Source organism: Citrus clementina, unplaced genomic scaffold (genome assembly GCF_000493195.1).
Source record: "Citrus clementina cultivar Clemenules unplaced genomic scaffold, Citrus_clementina_v1.0 scaffold_7, whole genome shotgun sequence".
In the NCBI taxonomy this organism is placed as follows: domain Eukaryota; kingdom Viridiplantae; phylum Streptophyta; class Magnoliopsida; order Sapindales; family Rutaceae; genus Citrus; species Citrus x clementina.
The window spans coordinates 18020724-18039282 of NW_006262075.1; the positions used below are offsets into that span (position 1 = coordinate 18020724).

At 30.3% G+C, this 18559-nt stretch overlaps 1 protein-coding gene and 1 pseudogene across 1 annotated transcript; one reads left to right on the forward strand and one right to left on the reverse strand.

Annotated features, from left to right (window-relative positions):
- Positions 1–990: 990 nt before the first annotated feature.
- Positions 991–1605, reverse strand: LOC112096998 (annotated as a pseudogene).
- Positions 1606–13911: 12306 nt separating this feature from the next.
- LOC18037149 (premnaspirodiene oxygenase) lies at positions 13912–15725 on the forward strand. The gene is made up of 2 exons (XM_006427874.2): positions 13912–14595; positions 15084–15725. The coding sequence occupies exons 1-2, from the start codon at positions 13912–13914 to the stop codon at positions 15723–15725; spliced, it is 1326 nt and encodes a 441-aa protein (XP_006427937.2).
- The last annotated feature ends 2834 nt before the right edge of the window (positions 15726–18559 follow it).

The window sequence follows — 18559 nt, forward strand, 5'->3', positions numbered from 1 at the left end:
GATTAAAAATCGAATACAATAAAGAATCGAATATGAATCGATTCATTTGGTCAGGGTTTGGTTTTTTTTATCCTAGGCCTATTGGGCCTATTTTGAATTTCTAAATTCTTAGTCCGTTGGGCCTCATTAATGGAGTAATTTTCTCAGTAATCAGTTCTTCATAGTTTCATTACGAATACTAACAATAAATACAAAATATTCAAAACACACTTATCATTACAGTCTAACTAACTACTACTAACAAAATATGAAATATTAAGATTTAAGAATACAAATCTAGACTCCAATGATCCATTTAAATAAACTTAAAGTTGTAAATACAAATAAAAATAATAGTCATGTGTGGGCATGTCTATTGTAATCATTTTACATAGCCAATTAACATTTCACACATTTCACGATTTGGAAAAATTACAAAAACATTACAGTTATCCAGTTCAGCTGAATGAACCAAAATTTGAACCAATATTTCAGTTTTTTTCTTATAAATTGGATATTCAGATATTTATAAAAATTAAAATCGGTCCGAACCCAAACATAACCATTGGTTCGGTTTGGTTTTTCCTAAGCCTCAATTCTTTCGCCCAGTTTTACTTAAAAAATTAAAAAAAGGAAAAAATCCATTAGGTTTTTTTTTTCTTAGGCACAACATGATATGGCCTATGGCACAACACGTGTGCCAGGCTAGGCCTAAGCAAAATGAATTAGGTACGACACGGGATGGTACGAAACACATAGTCGACATAACATGACATGAGCACGAGCATACATGGGCCTTCCTTTGATGACTGGCTCGACCCATTGGCCATCTCTAGTAATGAATATTTGATTTGAACAATCCATTTCTCGATTTTCCTTCAGTAAAATTAAACTTTAGGAAAGATATGACGGTGATGCGTTATCACAATGTATAATAGAATACCATATAAAACAATTCAAGTAAAATAGAAATTAGTAACCTAATTTCACAAGATGAACTCAAGGATAAGATTAATTAGCCTTTAAGTATGCTAGATTAGAGAAAGCATGAGCCATGATACTAGGTTTTTTTTTTTTCCAAATTTGTCCATGTCTTCCTCATATAATACCATTCGTGCTTCTACTCCACCATCAATTGTGTATGATAAAAGGCAGCGTTAGGTAATGACATCAACCACAGACTAAACCAAACAGGCTTCCCACAACCAACATCAGCTTCTTAATAAAGCAATGCAACCACACTAGTCAAAGTAAATGACCTTGAATCTTCCAATGCTTTATTTGTATCCTTCATGAAACCTAAGTATTCAATATTATTCATCATATTGCTTACCTTTCTCTTTGCTTTGATCACTTTTTCACTAAGCTTGTTAACTTTGTGTCATCATCCTCGGCTATTGACCATTTTGCCTTTACAAACCGAAAAATGTTACCTATGCATTATGGAATCATTGGTAGATTCAGTTTGCTTCGCAAATTCATAGTTTAATACACTGCATGAGAGTACAACTTGCTATTAATTGCTGTTTTTTTTTCTCGAGCAATAGTGATGAAAGCACCCTAAATGAGTGATGAAAATACCATGAATTGTGACGCTTGTAACTCATGATCAAAACGGCCTGTCATTATTTGTTTTTTCACCTTCTCTTTTAGAACTGCTATTTTCTTGCCATCAAAAAAACAACCTTTTGAACACTACGTTAGATGTTAATTGTAGCTTTATATGCTGATCCTTTAATGAACTGTGCGATGGAAACAAAAAGGTGCAATGTAAAACGACGTTATTGCCAATATTTTCATTTATCCCAGATTGATCTCAGTTCACAATTTCAGGAAGTTAGAAATTGTTGAATCATTTGCCAATTCGTGCCATATATTCTTTTAGAAGGTTTGCGACTTTGTGAACGATCTCTTGCTGTCAATGCCTCTACAACTGTATCGTTGTGATCTTTTTTGTCTTTTTTTTGGTCTCATAGTTATACAACGCACTGTATACAATATCTATTGTGACACTGTTCTTCCCATGAAGCAAAGTGATGGTGGTGAGATGATCATATTCATTAGAAATGGAATTTAACAGCAGCAATGACTTTTCTTTGTCTTTAAATTTCTCATCCAAATTTAGCAAATCCATCAATATCTTGTTGAATGAGTTTACATGGTCATTTATCAACATGTCAGGTGCATACGTGAATTAATAGAGTTTTTTCTTCATTTAAAGCCTATTTTCAAGGCTTTTCTTCATGTTCCTTTCTTCCAGCATATGCCATAATTTCTTTGCTGATATCCCCCTCATAATAGAGTATTTCTAATCTTTAGCCAGATATAGGCGAGAAGTGCCATATGCCTGTCTATTGATCTTTATCCACTTCTTGTCATCTATCTTGTCAAGTTTTTCTTCAAAAGTGAGGTCCAACTTGAAATACAAGTGTGCAACTCAAGAGGGGGGTGAATTTGGATTCTAAAAATTATTTGATTCTAAAACAAATTATCAAGCAAATCTAAAATGAATTTAATGGAATAACAATTAAATCAATTACAATATAAAAAGATAAGGGAAGAGAGATTCAAACATGGAGATTTTTACGTGGTTCGGCCTACCTCGCCTACGTCCACGCCTCCAAGCTTTCTGGGCTTGAGGATTTCACTAAGCAAGCCTCCAAGGCTACAAATGCTTACACTTGACTTCGAAGGTATCAATGAACCTTTACAACAAGAGATTATCCCCAATCTCTTAACCCAAGTGTATCCCAACACTTACAATCACTCAAAGTAAAAGATTAAAAAAAAAATTTCTCTCACACAATATTTAAGATTACAAATCAATGCTCAATGTGTGAATAGATGAAGCAAGAATGTGTTTTAAAGCTCTATGAAGATTGTATTCTCGAATATAAGCTCAATGGTTATGTTGTGATCAATCTTGTTTGATTTTGAATGAGCTTATTTATAACTGGAGCTAAAAAACTAGCCATTATAGACTGTCTGCTCGAAAACGGTTCGCTGTTAGGCATTAACGGTTAACCGTTTCATCTGGTCAATGTTACCGTTGGTCTAATTTTTAAATAAACGGTTTGCCGTTTAGGGTTAACCTTTCGCCGTTAAATTCCAGAGACCTGCAAGATGAACATCAGTTATCCGTTTACATTAAATGGTTAAGGATTTTCATGAAATGACCTCTCTGGAAATTATCGGTTAACCGTTTTTAATAAACGGTTCGCCGTTTGTTTCCAGTAACCTGCAAAATAAATTAGCCTTATCCGGTTTTGTTAATCGGTGCCAGATGAGTACAATCTTCAATTTTGGATTTTATCGATTAACCGTTTAAATAAACGGTTCACCGTTAAATTCTAGTAGCCTTCCCAACTTTTTGCGTTTTCCGTTTTGCTTAATCGGTTAGAGCTTAGGCAATATGTTGCTCTCTGGTTTTAATCGGTTAACCGTTTAAAATAAAACGGTTCACCGTTTATTTTCAGAATCACATTTTAAACCAAATTTTGCAGAGAATCATTTTCTAATTTGAAAGTCCATCTTTTATGAATATAATTGGAATGATTATAAGGCTTTCGTTTATTTAAGAAATAGCTCCAACATTTTATAAAAAACCATTTAAAGTTTGTTATCATCAAAATCAATATTATTAACATATTCATGTTAACACAACTCTTATTGATATAAGACATCCAACACCTCACATTACCACATACCAAAATTATTAGTACGGTCGAAATTTGAAGTCACAGTAGTCTTTGTTGAGAAAGATGAAGATGATGCCTCTACCATCCCTTTTTTTTAATTACCTAACTTGAACGAACAATGTCTACGTGTCTATTTATATAGATAATGCACCAAGAAAGTTCTCAGGAGAATGGAGGGTCTCAACGGTCCCACTTGAAATCCATACTCTTTAGACTCTTATTGTCTTGTTGACAAAACTTTCTCAGACATGCATTTATCCACACAACTACATTGTAGGCTTCTGATACTCCCAAGTACGGACTGTTAGGTCCACCGTATTCATGAGCAATACCATATACATGAACAATATTGTAGATGTGAACAATGTCATTTACCCCAAGTAGGGACCATCTGCTCTGATATCAATTGTTACAGAAGCGCGGGTTGAGTAGTTACTAATATTATGGTGGTCGCGAATTGTGGATAAATATAATTGTAGTGATAAATAAATGCAAAGAAAATAAGACACAATAATTTACATGGTTTGGCATAAACGTCTATGTCTATAGACAAAGACTTGAAGATAATTTCACTAATAAATGAGAATTTACAAAAGTAAGAAAAACTCTCAAAACCCAAAAACTCAAAAAACCAAAACGACAAAACAACCAATTGTATTTTTACTAAAATACTCAAGTAAAAGCTCTCTCAAATCTCTCAAATTACTTCACTTAAAATTGTTTTAAAAAATGTGGGACGCTAACAAGTGCAAAATGCTTCTCTATTTATAGAGATCATTTTGCACCAGCCAGCCAAATTGAGGCATTGAAAAAACTTGTCCAATTGATGAATTGGATAAATTATGTACTTGAAAATTTAGCTTTGGTAGGCACCGAATTCGGTGCCCAACAAGCTTACTTTTCAACACACAGCCAACATTAGCTTCAATAAATGCAGCCCTTTGGTCATTACAATCGACTGAAAAACTATCAATCAATCTTCCAGCAAAACGGTAATAGTGGGTTAATGATTTTTGGGAGAGATTGCTTCAACAAATCAGGTTTTTTTTCCTGAAATCTTGGTGGTTACAATTGGCCGAGTAGAAGAAAACTAGGGAAATGTAAACATCAGAATAAATTTGATCAATCAATGAAAGTTTATAGGTTCGAAGATGTTTTTCCGTTGGAAATGAAGATTTGACTCTTTCGGCGGAAATGATTTGAACATCAAAAGCGACACTTTTGATACTTCTTTTTGTGATGATTTGGACATTATTAGTGACTAATTTGGAAGCAGTTGGTCGCAAAATGTTTTTGAGAATCACTACCATCTTTTGCTGGCTTTGAGAAATTATTCACCAAAGTGAGTGTTGAGTGGCATACTGTGTGTGCTGCCTAATCCATCATATTTATTATAAGATAGGTTTTTTTATTAGATTTAAATGAATTTAATTTTTTTTTTGAAATTTGAATGAGCATGAATACAAATATCTAAATGACGTATTTATTTTTTATTTTTAATATTTGAATATAAGTGACATTTTGCTTGTTTTTATAAATAAAAAACATATTAAACATGATTATTTGACATTTCTTTCCTTGTAAATTAGAAAAAATCTTATAATTCAGCAAATAAGTATATTTTTAGAAATATTTTTGGAATATAATATTTATTTCTTATTCACGCCTTTTTTCATTTAGATAAAAGTCAACAAAGTTATATTTTTTCTATTCTGATGTAAATTTCTAAAAATCAAACATAATTTACAAAAAAAAAAAAGCAAAACTTGAAAAAGGCCCGAAATTAATAAAATTTCAGATTCCAAATGTTTAACAAACAAGCGAAGTTTCTTGCATAATTACTCGCGATAAGATTGAAACTCCAAGATAGTAAAGAAAATAAAAACAAATTGGCTAAAAAGATAGAAATCAACAAAAGAAGGTGATTAGAAATATGGATAATACATAATATTATCGGGAATGACGGGGCTCCAAAATAAATAATTTCAATAATAGACAATAATAAAAAAATTCTCCCCCTTGCGTTGAAGTCTGAATATGGCGGTAACAAAAAGATCAGATTGAGATATATCAAATTTTAATAATTCTTGTTACTTATTATATAAGAGCATATATTTAGTATATGGAAAGAAGGGAAATTAATGAATAAAATAAAATAAAATCCATTGGCGAATTCAATGAACCCCAAAGCTGCGCATATATATTTAGTTTATTAAAATTTGCACAACACTTATATATTCTATGAAAGTAACATAATATTTAAGATTAGTCCATAAATGTATTAGTTATTTTTTATTTTAATGTCACAAGAATATTAATTAGCAAAAAATAACTTTGTATCTTTCAGGGGATAAGTCGGGTTGGTTTGCCCCCTTATAGTGAGAACAAAGGTCACAGGAAGAGGATCATTTTCCCCTCGCACCAACCTTGGAAAAGCAAATTATTTAATTATTATTTATGTATAGGATGGGATGTGAAATTAAACAAAAAAACCGTAAAAATAACTTTTGATACTTTTGTTGAAATTTGAATTATATATGCATACAAGGACATAAATATATACGTAGAGGCTTCAAAGATTTTTTATATTCAATTTTGATTAGGTAGAGGACCAAAAAAATCAATTTATGCTTTACTCATCTCCTCACTTTATAAGTAATAAAATAAATAGAAAAATTAGCGTTTCACAGAGAAATTATTCAGGAATTCCTGTTCCATATTAATATCTTAGAAACGTTATTTCTTTTAACATAGTAAGAAATTAATCGGAAAAATCCCAAAAAAACAAGAGAGAAGAAATATAATTAAAAAAATTAACAGCTCTTTTATTCAAAGCAAGTATATGTTGACACTGGCTAAGAATAAAACTTAAAAGTCAAAGATATATCTTCTATAATTAAAAAATTTGACAATGCAAGCTTCAATTAGAGCAGTTTTTGCAGTCGAAACATTGGAATCTGATAGGTCCCAGTTAAAGGTTCGTTAACGATAGCAAAGGATAGCAAAAATATTCTCTTAGGATGAAAAAAAACCATACTGAAAATTCATTGAAAATATTTGATATATTTCTTTAATTTATTTCAAAGAATATAAATACAAATCATTCACCCAACTTAGTAACTATTGCCGAAATTAATGGTCCATGAAGGAAAGAAAAAAACAACATAAACCATGAGACGTTCCTGCACGTGGTTATTATCACTCCCGATTGCTTGGCCATAATGGAACAAGAACTTAGCTAAGTCGGCATTGCATGCTTGCATGCAAACGTGACTCCATGCATGCATGCAAACGCGGCTTCATCTTTGGCTAAGTGGCCGTTGCATGCTTGTATGCAAACGTGACCTCTTGCATGGGTTCCTCTTGACAGCACGTTGCGAACGACGTGTCACATGCAAAGTTGTATCAAAATCTCAGCTACCATCCATCGTTTGATTAAAATAATAATAGGAAGAAAGGTTGGTATTTAGAGGTGAGATTTCTCACCCCCATCTAAATTCCTTTAAGCAAATAGTATTTTATAATATTAATTTAATTACTATATTGCTCATCTCGGAGTAATGTGATTGGTCCATTCGGCCAAATTCATTACTCTATCCCATGGCTCATAACAAATAAGATGATGTTGTTTTGCATAGGTTACTGCTTAATAATATATGCCATTAATGATAATTAATTTTTGATATCTAATATTCAGATATTTCAAAATCTAAATTTTAAATGCCTATCTTCAATCTACACCTGATTTTTTTTGTGAGAATTCTATTTATGACATGGCATTAGCTCTAAAGAGATAAAAACAACACACCATGTCCATTACTACAAAATCAAATTATTTGTCTGGAGTAATCCGTTGATGAAATGCATAAACTAATGAAATTCACTCCGATTGATTTCCATAAACATAGAGACAGAATTTACAGTATTAATAAACAGAATATTAATTAATAACAAAACCTGAAAAAAAAATCAAACTGAATTTTTCGATTGTTGAAATTTCTTCAATTGATATGATGATGATGATGGAAGTCAAGTGCGTAAGATGAAGAAGGAAGAGCCGAGGCAGAAAGCAAACACGCGGTCTCTTCTGAAAGAAAAGCAGGATCTTTTGCCTTTTTGGAGTCAAAGATTCATTCCAAAACGAGGCGTTTTTGGCAAAGGTAACAAACTAAAAAGTTAAAAAACGAAACAAACCAAACGGACAAACCTATGTTGCCTCAATTGTACCATACACTCAATTTTGACATTTTCTTTAACAGTCTTATTGTTTTTATAAATAGTAAAAATTATAAGTTTAAAAATCTTACACAGTAAACTCCAATTAAAATATAATAATTTTAAAATTCAAAAAAATTAATTCGACATTTTCTTCATCAGTAGCTGCTATTTTTTATAAATAATAAAAATTATAAGTTTCAATAATTTTATATAATAAGCCCTAATTAAAATATAATAATTTTAAAATTCTTTAAAAAAATTATTATCTCTATCTCCTTCTCAATCAATTCATCCTCCTTTAGATCTTAATTTATTCATTTTCAAACATATAATTCTTCTAAAATATAAAAGAATAAAGAGATTTTTTAATCACATAAATTAGATTAATTTCTTAAACAACAAAACCTCATAAAAATAATGCTTGCATTCTCTTAAAAAACATCTATTGTGTTTATCTTTTCTTCTTTACCAATATAATAAGAAAGGAGCTGTCTTACTTTCTATAATAAGATATAGACAATTAAAACCTGCTCAATGAAGTTAAAGATGGTGGGATGGATTTATTTTACTAAAATTTAATCATAATATGGTGTTTAGCATAAATAAGTAAACTAAGAATAACACAGCTTGGACCTACTAAATTATCATGTGATAATGATATTTTCACCTTAAAGAGATGTTTAGGATAATTTTTTACAGCAAAATTTTTATTTTATGTTAACAACACGAGATAAAAAAGATTACGTTAGAAGCCTTAAAAGCTAATTAATCTTAAAATTATTTTTGAAAGATAATTCTCTCATAATCCATTAATTTAAGTTATTATTCATTTTACAATTTTAAATTTAAGTTTCATTCTTCACAACTTTAATTTTATGTAATAGAATAAATATTATACAATTTATTCATTTTCATGTTAAGTAAATAATTGAGATTATATTTTTCTAAATATTATCTCAGCTCCATATATGTGATGAGGTATGAGTAATTTTACATAATTTCAAAGTTGCATATAGAAATCTATTATTTTGAAAATAGCATTTATAAACTCTATAATAAAACTTAAATTACCGTTCAAGTACTTATTTAATATTTATTTATTTTTAATTTTAATATTGTCAAAACTTATATAAAACTTTGTCCAATCATGCATTAAACTAAACACAAGAGAACAATATTGTAATCCAATTTGTATTTTAAGTAAATGGATGTGGAGAGTATTATAGCAACTTAAAATAATCCATCTATATTTTTAATAATTAATTATGTTTATTTACTAAGTTGCCATTGATCCTTTTAAAGATAATAAAACCTTTTAATGGACTTATGTGAAAAAATTTTGAAAACTAACCTTTCCTTATAATTTTTAGAAAAATGAGGGGCCGCAACATTAATGACCAAGTAATTAAATCCTTACAATAGCTTTTGCAACTCTTGGGTTGAATCTAATGGTTGGATCACAAAAAGACAAAAAATGGAGTACCAAATCACGGTTGGATAGTAGCTAGACCCCAAACAATAACCATTAATTGCAAAATATGACAGATGTAAATATATCCTTAAAAACTGAGTAAAAGTTCTATTAAGTACTGGATTATAATATGAATTTATATAATTTTTAAAAAATAAAACTAAAAATTATACAGTTGATATGATACTTGGTAATTTGATTCATATTTTAAGATTGAGTCAATCAATGTTGATGATAATTAATCAATATTTATAATGATTTAAAAAGATAGAGATAATAATCAATTATTTTGATTTATAATTTTGTTGCTATCATTGTCTGATTATTTTCATCAATAGCTTCCATGCGTGATGTGTCCAAAATCTACTAATTTGGTCCCCTTTTCATGTCCATTTTGTCTTATATTCTTCGTTGTATAATTCTTCAAGAAGCAATGCTAATTATGGGGGTTGCTTTTTGACTTAATGATATAATTGACGTACAGTCAGTTAATCCATTAAGTCTATTTGTATTTTAACTTAATGAAAATTTTCAGTCGTTAAGTCATTAAATTATTAAAATATTTTTTTTAGTTGTTTTCTTAATCTTAAAACTCTAAATGATCTCACTGAAAGATATTCTCAAAAAATACCTATCTAATTAATTAATTTTTATCATTATCTAAATAAAATTTAACTTGTGATAATATAGTAGTTGACTATTATTATTTATCCTTTTATTTTCTTCAAATTAGCTTTATTTATCTTCATAATTTTTTATAAATATTTTTCATATGAAAAGATCATAAACCGTGATAAAATTAATTAACATATACTATTTTAGAATATAAAAGGTTCTATAAATTAAGCATAATTTATATATTGATAATGTATTATCTTTACATTATAATTTGTAAGGACATAAATGTAAAAATACTAGTTTTTAAATTTTTTAAGTTGAAAAAATAAACAGTTTAATATTTATTTTTAGCAATTCAGATAAGAAAACAAACATATCATTCAAATTTAGACATTTAGTTCAATTCAGAATTCAGACATTTAGTTCTATTTAGAATTCAAACAAAACATCTAATGCCACCTATTTCTCTCTTCCTAAGTCTTATTTGATTCTCTTTATTTAAAAACAAATTCTCGTTCGATTGATGTTTGCAGGAATCATCAAGCGCTTTTTGTTTTGCTAGTTTAAGTCTTTAAGACGTTGTAAATATTCTTTGAAATCACGCTTACGGGTTATGATGCTATTATTGGAAATTTGCAGGACAATGCTAGCGGCATGACAATTACTCTATGGTGACTTGTTTACAGAATTTATTAGTTTTGAAGTGAGTATACGAAATATGGAACTCGACGGTCGAGATTAGAGCTTTTACGATAACTGCCAACAAAATATGCAAACGGCACCAAAACTTATTCAGAAGAAAAGCATTTTTAATGTATCTTCCGTAAACTAATAAAGCAAGAAATCTTGTATGAGAAGTACTACGCACTGATAAATTTGTAAATTATCTTATGGTTGACAAGTGGGAATCACCTTACTTCACTCTTGAGGTTGAGGGTTGGAGTCCTCTCATTTACGTAGTAGGTTGATTTTCTTCAAAAAATTTAAAAGTAGATCCAATGAGTTTGGGACCATATAGCTAAGCTCTACCATCATAGAGTTGGTTGACAAGATTTTAATAGGATTCTAATTGTAAATAGCAGTAGAGTATAATGTCATTCAAAAAAGAAAATAACAACAAATTATTGGTGCTTGCACTAAATATACTAGTTAATTTTATTCAATAATAATAAATAAGCTTAAACTAATTATAAGTAATGCTACAAATGTAGTTAGGAAATATGAACAATGACCAGAATTAAGGCCAATGCTTGTTACTTTAGTCTATCAAGCAATAGGCTTACTCTATCTAATAAAATTTCCCCCTCAAATTATTACTACCATAATGCCTACCATACTACAATAGTAAACTCTTGGTCTTTAAGTCTTAAGAAAATCCATTTACTTGTCAAAAAAGAAAAAAAAAAGACAACATATATTTATAATTCAAATAATTTATCATCATACTATGAATATAACCCTATTATTTTTTAATTATATATACGAAACTTATGTACTTTTTTAATTTGAAAATTCTCATTTAAAATATATGAGTTGTTAACATGGACAAAACCATCAACTTACAACTAGAAATAAATCAATTAAAGTCAATACTCGTTAACTTCTATATATTTCAAGCAACATCATCGTCTTCAGTGCCACTAAGGTTATAATAGAAAAAGACCAATAACTCAATAGCATGCAAATTATATATTTGATTGACAACAATGTTATAATAGAAAAAGAATTAAAAAAAAACTTTTTTTTTAATTATTACATTTTCTAACATTGGGGTTGTACCGAGAATTAAAAAAATTAGGGACCTAAGTGCAAACGTGAGAAACATAAATATTTATCTTTCTCCCTTTGAAATTTTCTAATATACAACACAGTGAAATTGCTGCTTGAACAACTGGACTTTTATTTTTTAAATAAAGTTTAGGGATGAGTAAAGTCCAAATGAATTTTTATCCCCTTGTCTCTTTCAGGTGACCAGTCAAATAAATGAGAAATTCTAGAATATTCCGAGGTATCATATTAGCCAAACAACAAATAAATAATATTATGACATATGTGTATTTAGTTTGAAGAACCAGAACGCAATTGGTGGTTATATAAAATTCAACTACACGTTTCATACATACATTAATTATTTGTATTATTTCTAATGTTTTATAGAAGTTCTCTAAATAAAGTTATTTGAAAACCATTCAACCAAGCCTCTAAGAGAGAAAAAAAAAATGTTACTTGAACCATTAAACTTAATTCAACCATAAATGTTTGATTTGAACGTCCCTTCAAAAGGTTGGGACTTTTTTAATTGACTTATTTTAATAGCTTAATTGATAAATTTCAAATTAAAATTGGAAGATTATAATATGAAACTCTTGGACTTTTGAAAAATTAATCAGAAGGGAAAATGAAGGACAGATCGATCATTTCTGGTAAAAAAGTCTTGTGCGTGTCTTTAGATGATCCCAACAGTGTATACTCATTTTCCTTTATCATTAACCATCAATTATTACTGTATATTTGTTATCATAAAATTCGGATAAAATAATCGTTGATTCATTTCAATCAAACGGAAGCTTCCTTTGTATGTTTCTGTGGAAGTCAAATGATCATGTTGTTTTCACATGCGTATGCATTGAACCATTGTAATTAACAAAGTGTATCAATTTTCAATGAGTCAAGGTGGGACTGAAAAACTCTATTAAACTTGTGGGAGTGGGACAGATAATCTATTTTTGAAATTCATAACACTCTCAGTAATTTAGTTGAACAAATATTTAACTTCTTTTTATCTTATTTGTTATCTCATCAGCACTGCAGAAGTGGATTATTTCATAAGCAGCAACAATCCAAAAGTATCCCTAAATAAATAATTTTATTCAATATTAGGATTTGTTCGCCAAAGACTGACTTTAGATTTTTATAGTAAATAAAATTACTATAAAATTTAATTATATGTACGTTAAATTTTTATGAAATTTTAAAATCAATTTCAGGGGTTTGTATAATAAAAGCGTATAATAGTAAAAAAAAATAGTTGTCTTTAAAATAGTATTTCTTATTTGTATAATTGAGTAAATTTTATAGAGAGTTTAGATTTTTTTTTCGCGGTGCATCAACTTTCATTTTATGTGTCAAGTACAATTTGTATATTTTATTTGTATATTTGAGTAAATCTTATAGGGAGTTTAGATGTCTTTTTCGCGGTGCATCAACTTTCATTTTTACAATTTATATTTTTTTATTTAATTAACTCACACACATTAGTGAGGCTCGAACCTAAAACATGAGTCTTTGAGTGACCACTTTTTACCATTGAAACTTGACGTCGCCGTCTAATGTCAAATACAATACGAGATCAATAAAATTAATTTAGCTTATATATATTCCGGCAAGTTTTATAGTCCATGGCCCAATTTCAACTCTTCTATCATTTTCGACATGTAGCTATAAGAAAAGGAGTTATAGTGAAAAGATGAACAGGGATCTATATGTTTATTTTTGAAATCATAGCAATTAACCGTCTCTTGTTTCTATATTTGGGCAAATTTTGGGAGTTTAGATGTCATTTTCCAATACATAAACTTCAATTTTTGAGTTTGAATACGATATTTGATAAGAAGAGATCAAGAAAATTTAGCTTACATACATCCTAGAAAGATAATTTCTCCTCTCTTTTTCTCTTTTTCTCTTTTTCTCCACGCGATGGAGCTCCAGTTTCTTTTCAGTCTATCCTTTTCTGTCATCTGTCTAATCTTCTTCTTCAAACTAGTATTCCAATCCCAAAACCCTAATACGAAATCCCTCCCTGGGCCACTGAAACTTCCTCTTATCGGCAACTTGCACAACATGATAGGCTCGCAGCCACACCATGTTCTCAAAGAAATAGCTAGAAAACATGGGCCTATAATTAAACTTCAATTGGGAGAAATATCGATGGTTGTAATCTCTTCTGCGGAGTTAGCCAAAGAGGTTATGAAGACACATGATCTGGCCTTCGCGGATAGGCCAGAATTTCTAGCCTTCAAGGTTTTGTACGAGAAAACTGGCATGCCTATTGTGTCAGCACCTATTGGTGATTATTGGAGGCAGATGAGAAAACTGTGCGCTTTGGAGCTGCTAAGTAACAAAAGAGTCAAGTCATTTGCTCATATTCGTGAAGATGAGACATTGAATCTAATTGAATCCATTCGCTCCGCGTCTGCAACTTCAAATTCTCAACCAATTAATCTCTCTAAAATGATGGTTTCGTTCACAAGCACAGTGACTTTCAGGGCTGCATTCGGGAGCAGATTTGAGCAACAAGATGAGTTTGTATCACTAGACAAAGAAATATGCAAACTGGCTGGAGGTTTTTCTTTGGTAGAAGTGTTTCCTTCGCTAAAATTTATTCATTTTTTTAGCGGGATGGAAGCTAAGATATTGAAGCTTCATGGTAAAGCAGACAAGATCCTAGATAATCTAATCAACCAGCGTAGGGAGAGCATGAAATTGGAGAAAATTACTGCTACTGCTTCTGCTTCTGGAGAAGAAAATTTAGTTGATGTGCTCTTAAGGCTTCAAGAGACCAGCAGTTTGGGGTTTCCTATTACTACCAAAAACATCAAATCTATTATTTGGGTTAGTATATATAAGTTTGTTTTCTTAAATAAAAATCAGCATATAAATAAATGACTTCATTTTTTCTTAATTGAATCACTATTTATGCCTCCAGGGCTTTAACTAAGTGGTGTTCAAGTAGTTTTCTTTAACTAATTGCCGAGTTCAAATCCTGAGAGTAGGGTTTAAAAGTTCAATTTAGATTTTTCCTACTATTCTACCATTTTATAAAAAACAAAAAAAAAATAGTTAGAGATGTCCTTTATTTTTAAAATGGTAACATAAACCCCTTTAATAACAATATACCATTTGACTACGCACTAGTTACGTAATTGTATTCCATTTATGCATAATTGCTAAAGAAGGAGTTCACATGTGATTGCCGTTAAAAAATTAAGGGTTTCTATTACCGTTTTGTCAAATCATCTGTCATTTTTCCTATAACTTTTCATTTTAGGTTTTAATTTATTAAACAAAATTATTTAACATCCAATATTTTTAATTTCTAGAACATATTTTCTGGGGGAACAGAATCTGCTGCCACAACGACAGTATGGGTAATGTCAGAGTTGATGAGAAACCCTGGAGTGATGAAGAAGGCACAGGCTGAAGTAAGAGAAGCACTCAAGGGAAATAAAAATATTTCGGAGGCAGATATTCAGGAACTAAATTACTTGAAAATGATCATCAAAGAAACTCTAAGATTGCACCCACCAAATCCACTCTTAGTTCCACGACAGACCAGGGAGGCATGCGAGATAAAAGGCTATGAAATTCCTGTAAAGACCAGAGTTGTAGTAAATGCATGGGCTATTGGAAGAGATTTTAAGTACTGGAATGAAGCTGAGAATTTTGTACCTGAGAGATTTAATGGTAACGGAGGCAACAATTCGATCGATTTCAAGGGAAATGACTTTGAATTTATTCCATTCGGGGCAGGACGGAGGATGTGTCCAGGCATAGCATTTGGTCTAGCTAACATTGAGCTGCCTCTCGCTCAGCTTCTCTATAATTTTGAATGGGAACTCCCTGGTGGAATTGCATCGCAGGATCTTGACATGAGTGAGGCTTTTGGAGCCATTGTCTCAAGGAAAAATGATTTGTGCTTACTTGCCACTCCTGTCTCGCCTGATAACGATCATCAACTCTGATGATATTTTACTTGCATTTTAATTTATTATGTGAAATGTATAAGATGAATGTGTGAGCCAAATAATATTAGCTGTATTTTATGGCCATTGAAAATGGTTTTGTAATTTTGCTTAGCAAGTGAAAGATATTAGACTAGTTTGTGCATATTTCTCCGGATCCCAGCGTGCCATGCTATATGTTAATGGAAGATGTATATCAATCAAATTTAACTATAATGAATTTTGATATCTAATCTTCAGATATTTCAAAATCTACAATTTTAAGTGCCTGACTTCAATTTTGACTTTCAAAAGTATCATTGAACCTATATACCGTCTTTTTAGAAATTCTTCCATTCTTTCTTCTTAAAAGAAAATTTTGTCGTAATGAAAAAACTTTAGAGGAGCCAAAACAATAAAATATTAAAATAATAATAAAAAACATTTTGTTGCTTATTTTCTATTTTGAGCTTTATTAATTATTACCCAAAATTATCTCAACATGTTCCACCCATTTCACAATATTGTTTTTCCTCATTACTTTTCTCTAATCTCCTAAATTTCTAATTACAGAAAGATGAGTTGTAACTCATCTCCGATTAAGAACGCCTGTTAGTCAATAGCTTAAATCACCCAAGCTCTTTACCTTTTGATTTTATCAATTTGTCAATTGAGAGCAGTTTTGTTTTGATAGAATGTGGATGTGTTACACAACATGGTTCTGTAGTTATTTACAGCTTTCCCCATATCTGTGAGCAGCTTTATTCACTATTAACGTTAATTTTGCACAGTAATTTTAATTATTGTACTATTTTCCATCTCATAGGAAAAAGATAGATGCAATTACCGATGGTCTGTAAGCCATCCTAAAGCCTGGATTTGATGACGAATGTAATGATCAATAATTTTGTTAATTCATAATATTAAAGGCAACATTCGGCTAGTATTGAATATTAATATTGTTCCTAGTATTTGAACGGGCATGAAATTGTTTATGTTCTGATAATGTTTGTTGATTTTGCAGTGAGACTGCTGAATGATCCATAAAAAGAAGGGAAATAGTGTTTCAATGTTGACATTCTACAGATGAATTTTAAGTTTGATTAATCTGATAATATCCGTGCTTGGATTCAATATCATTATTTTCGCATTGTTCAGGTAGTTGCCGTCTTCCATAGCTGGTGCAATATTATGGATTCTGCAGTAAAAGAAATGCTTCAGAAGTATTGCGTCTTTTTACAGCATTCTTCATAACAACGTTTGCAGCACTTTTCACATGCTGTCATAATGCAGATTTCTTGTAGCGGATATAAATTATTGTATCTCTGTTGCATGGTGTGTGATTTATTTTATGCGTTGTTAATCTTGATTCTTTATCCCCTTTGGCAGATTTCTCTAAGAAGTGAATGAAACGGCTGATTTCTCAGAGCCCATTGAAGATATATATAGCACGTACATGGTTGCGTAGTGTCTACTGTTTTTGAAAGAGTAAAGCTAGAAGTGTGTGGAGGCCAATAAGTTTAGTTTTAGATATTTGTGTGTAACTGTTATTGATCTTAGACCGTTCAGATATTTGTACAAATAGAGCTTGTTAAAAAAAAAAATCAGGAGACAGGGAAAGAATAAGTAAGAAGAAAATTGGGATCCATATGTCACACGAATGACTCGTATATATGTTTGTCCAACTCAAATTTATTTCATTTAGCATTTCTTTTCACTTGTTCTAACCCTAGCTAATTAACCTCGAAAGACCAATAATTGTTAGAGATTATAATAGAGATAAATGATATTTATTATACAACCATTCAATTAGCTACATGCAGTAGCATTCGACATCAAGTTTATAAAGATAATTAAAATAAATAAAGTCTCTTGCTATTATGAAAATTTTACGTGACGAGTTTAATTACAATGTTGTAAAATAATGAAAAAGACGGTTTACAGCATTGTGAACTTCTCTTGGACTATAATCTCGAATTTTTATGCTAGGCCGGAAGCTGACTCCTTACCACTATTTTACAAGTATGCTAGGGTTAGATGAAGCATGAGCCATGATGCTACGGTCTTGTTCAAATTTGTCCATATCCTCCCTAAAGATTACCACCAATGCTTCTATTCCTTTACCATCACTTGTGCTTGATAAAATAGCGAATTTACGTGATGACATGGGTCCAACACTAAACCAAACAGGCTCCAACCACACTAGTTAAAGTTTATTTTATTTTGTTATATGATTATAATTCGTATTTGTTTTCTTCATTAGTTATTTTTATATCATGTTAATTTATAAATCTAAATTCTCTTGGATCTATATTGAATTAAGACATAATATTGACACTCCGATATATTTTTGACACATTAGGTACTTAATCTCATATTTATCCATACAGATGACCAATTAAGAATTAAACAGCATAGTAATTAACTAGCTAAAAAAATGCAAAATATAAATATGAGAGAGTATTTTGACCATAATTTAAAAACCGAGAGTGGATCTTGTAACCTTTGTATTTTCTAGATTAGTCTCTATTAATTTCTTTTTATGCAATTAATTTTTATTTAATAATTGATTACTAGATTTATAAATTTCCTGCGGTTCGACTTCCGACTCAACGGGTTATATTATAATTGGACACCCTTATACTTTGGAGTAATCAACACTTTTGAATCATGTTAAGTTTTTTACTTCGTTATTATAGAATTTTCTAAATTTGGTATCAATTTCATTTTTATTATTTTTTATTTTCTATTCTCATTTATTAGTTTTGCTCTTTATTTATCTTTTTATCATTCCTTTGCTTAATTCTAGTGTTTTTCCCTTTTTAAAAAATTTCAATTAGCTCCCTTCTTTCTCT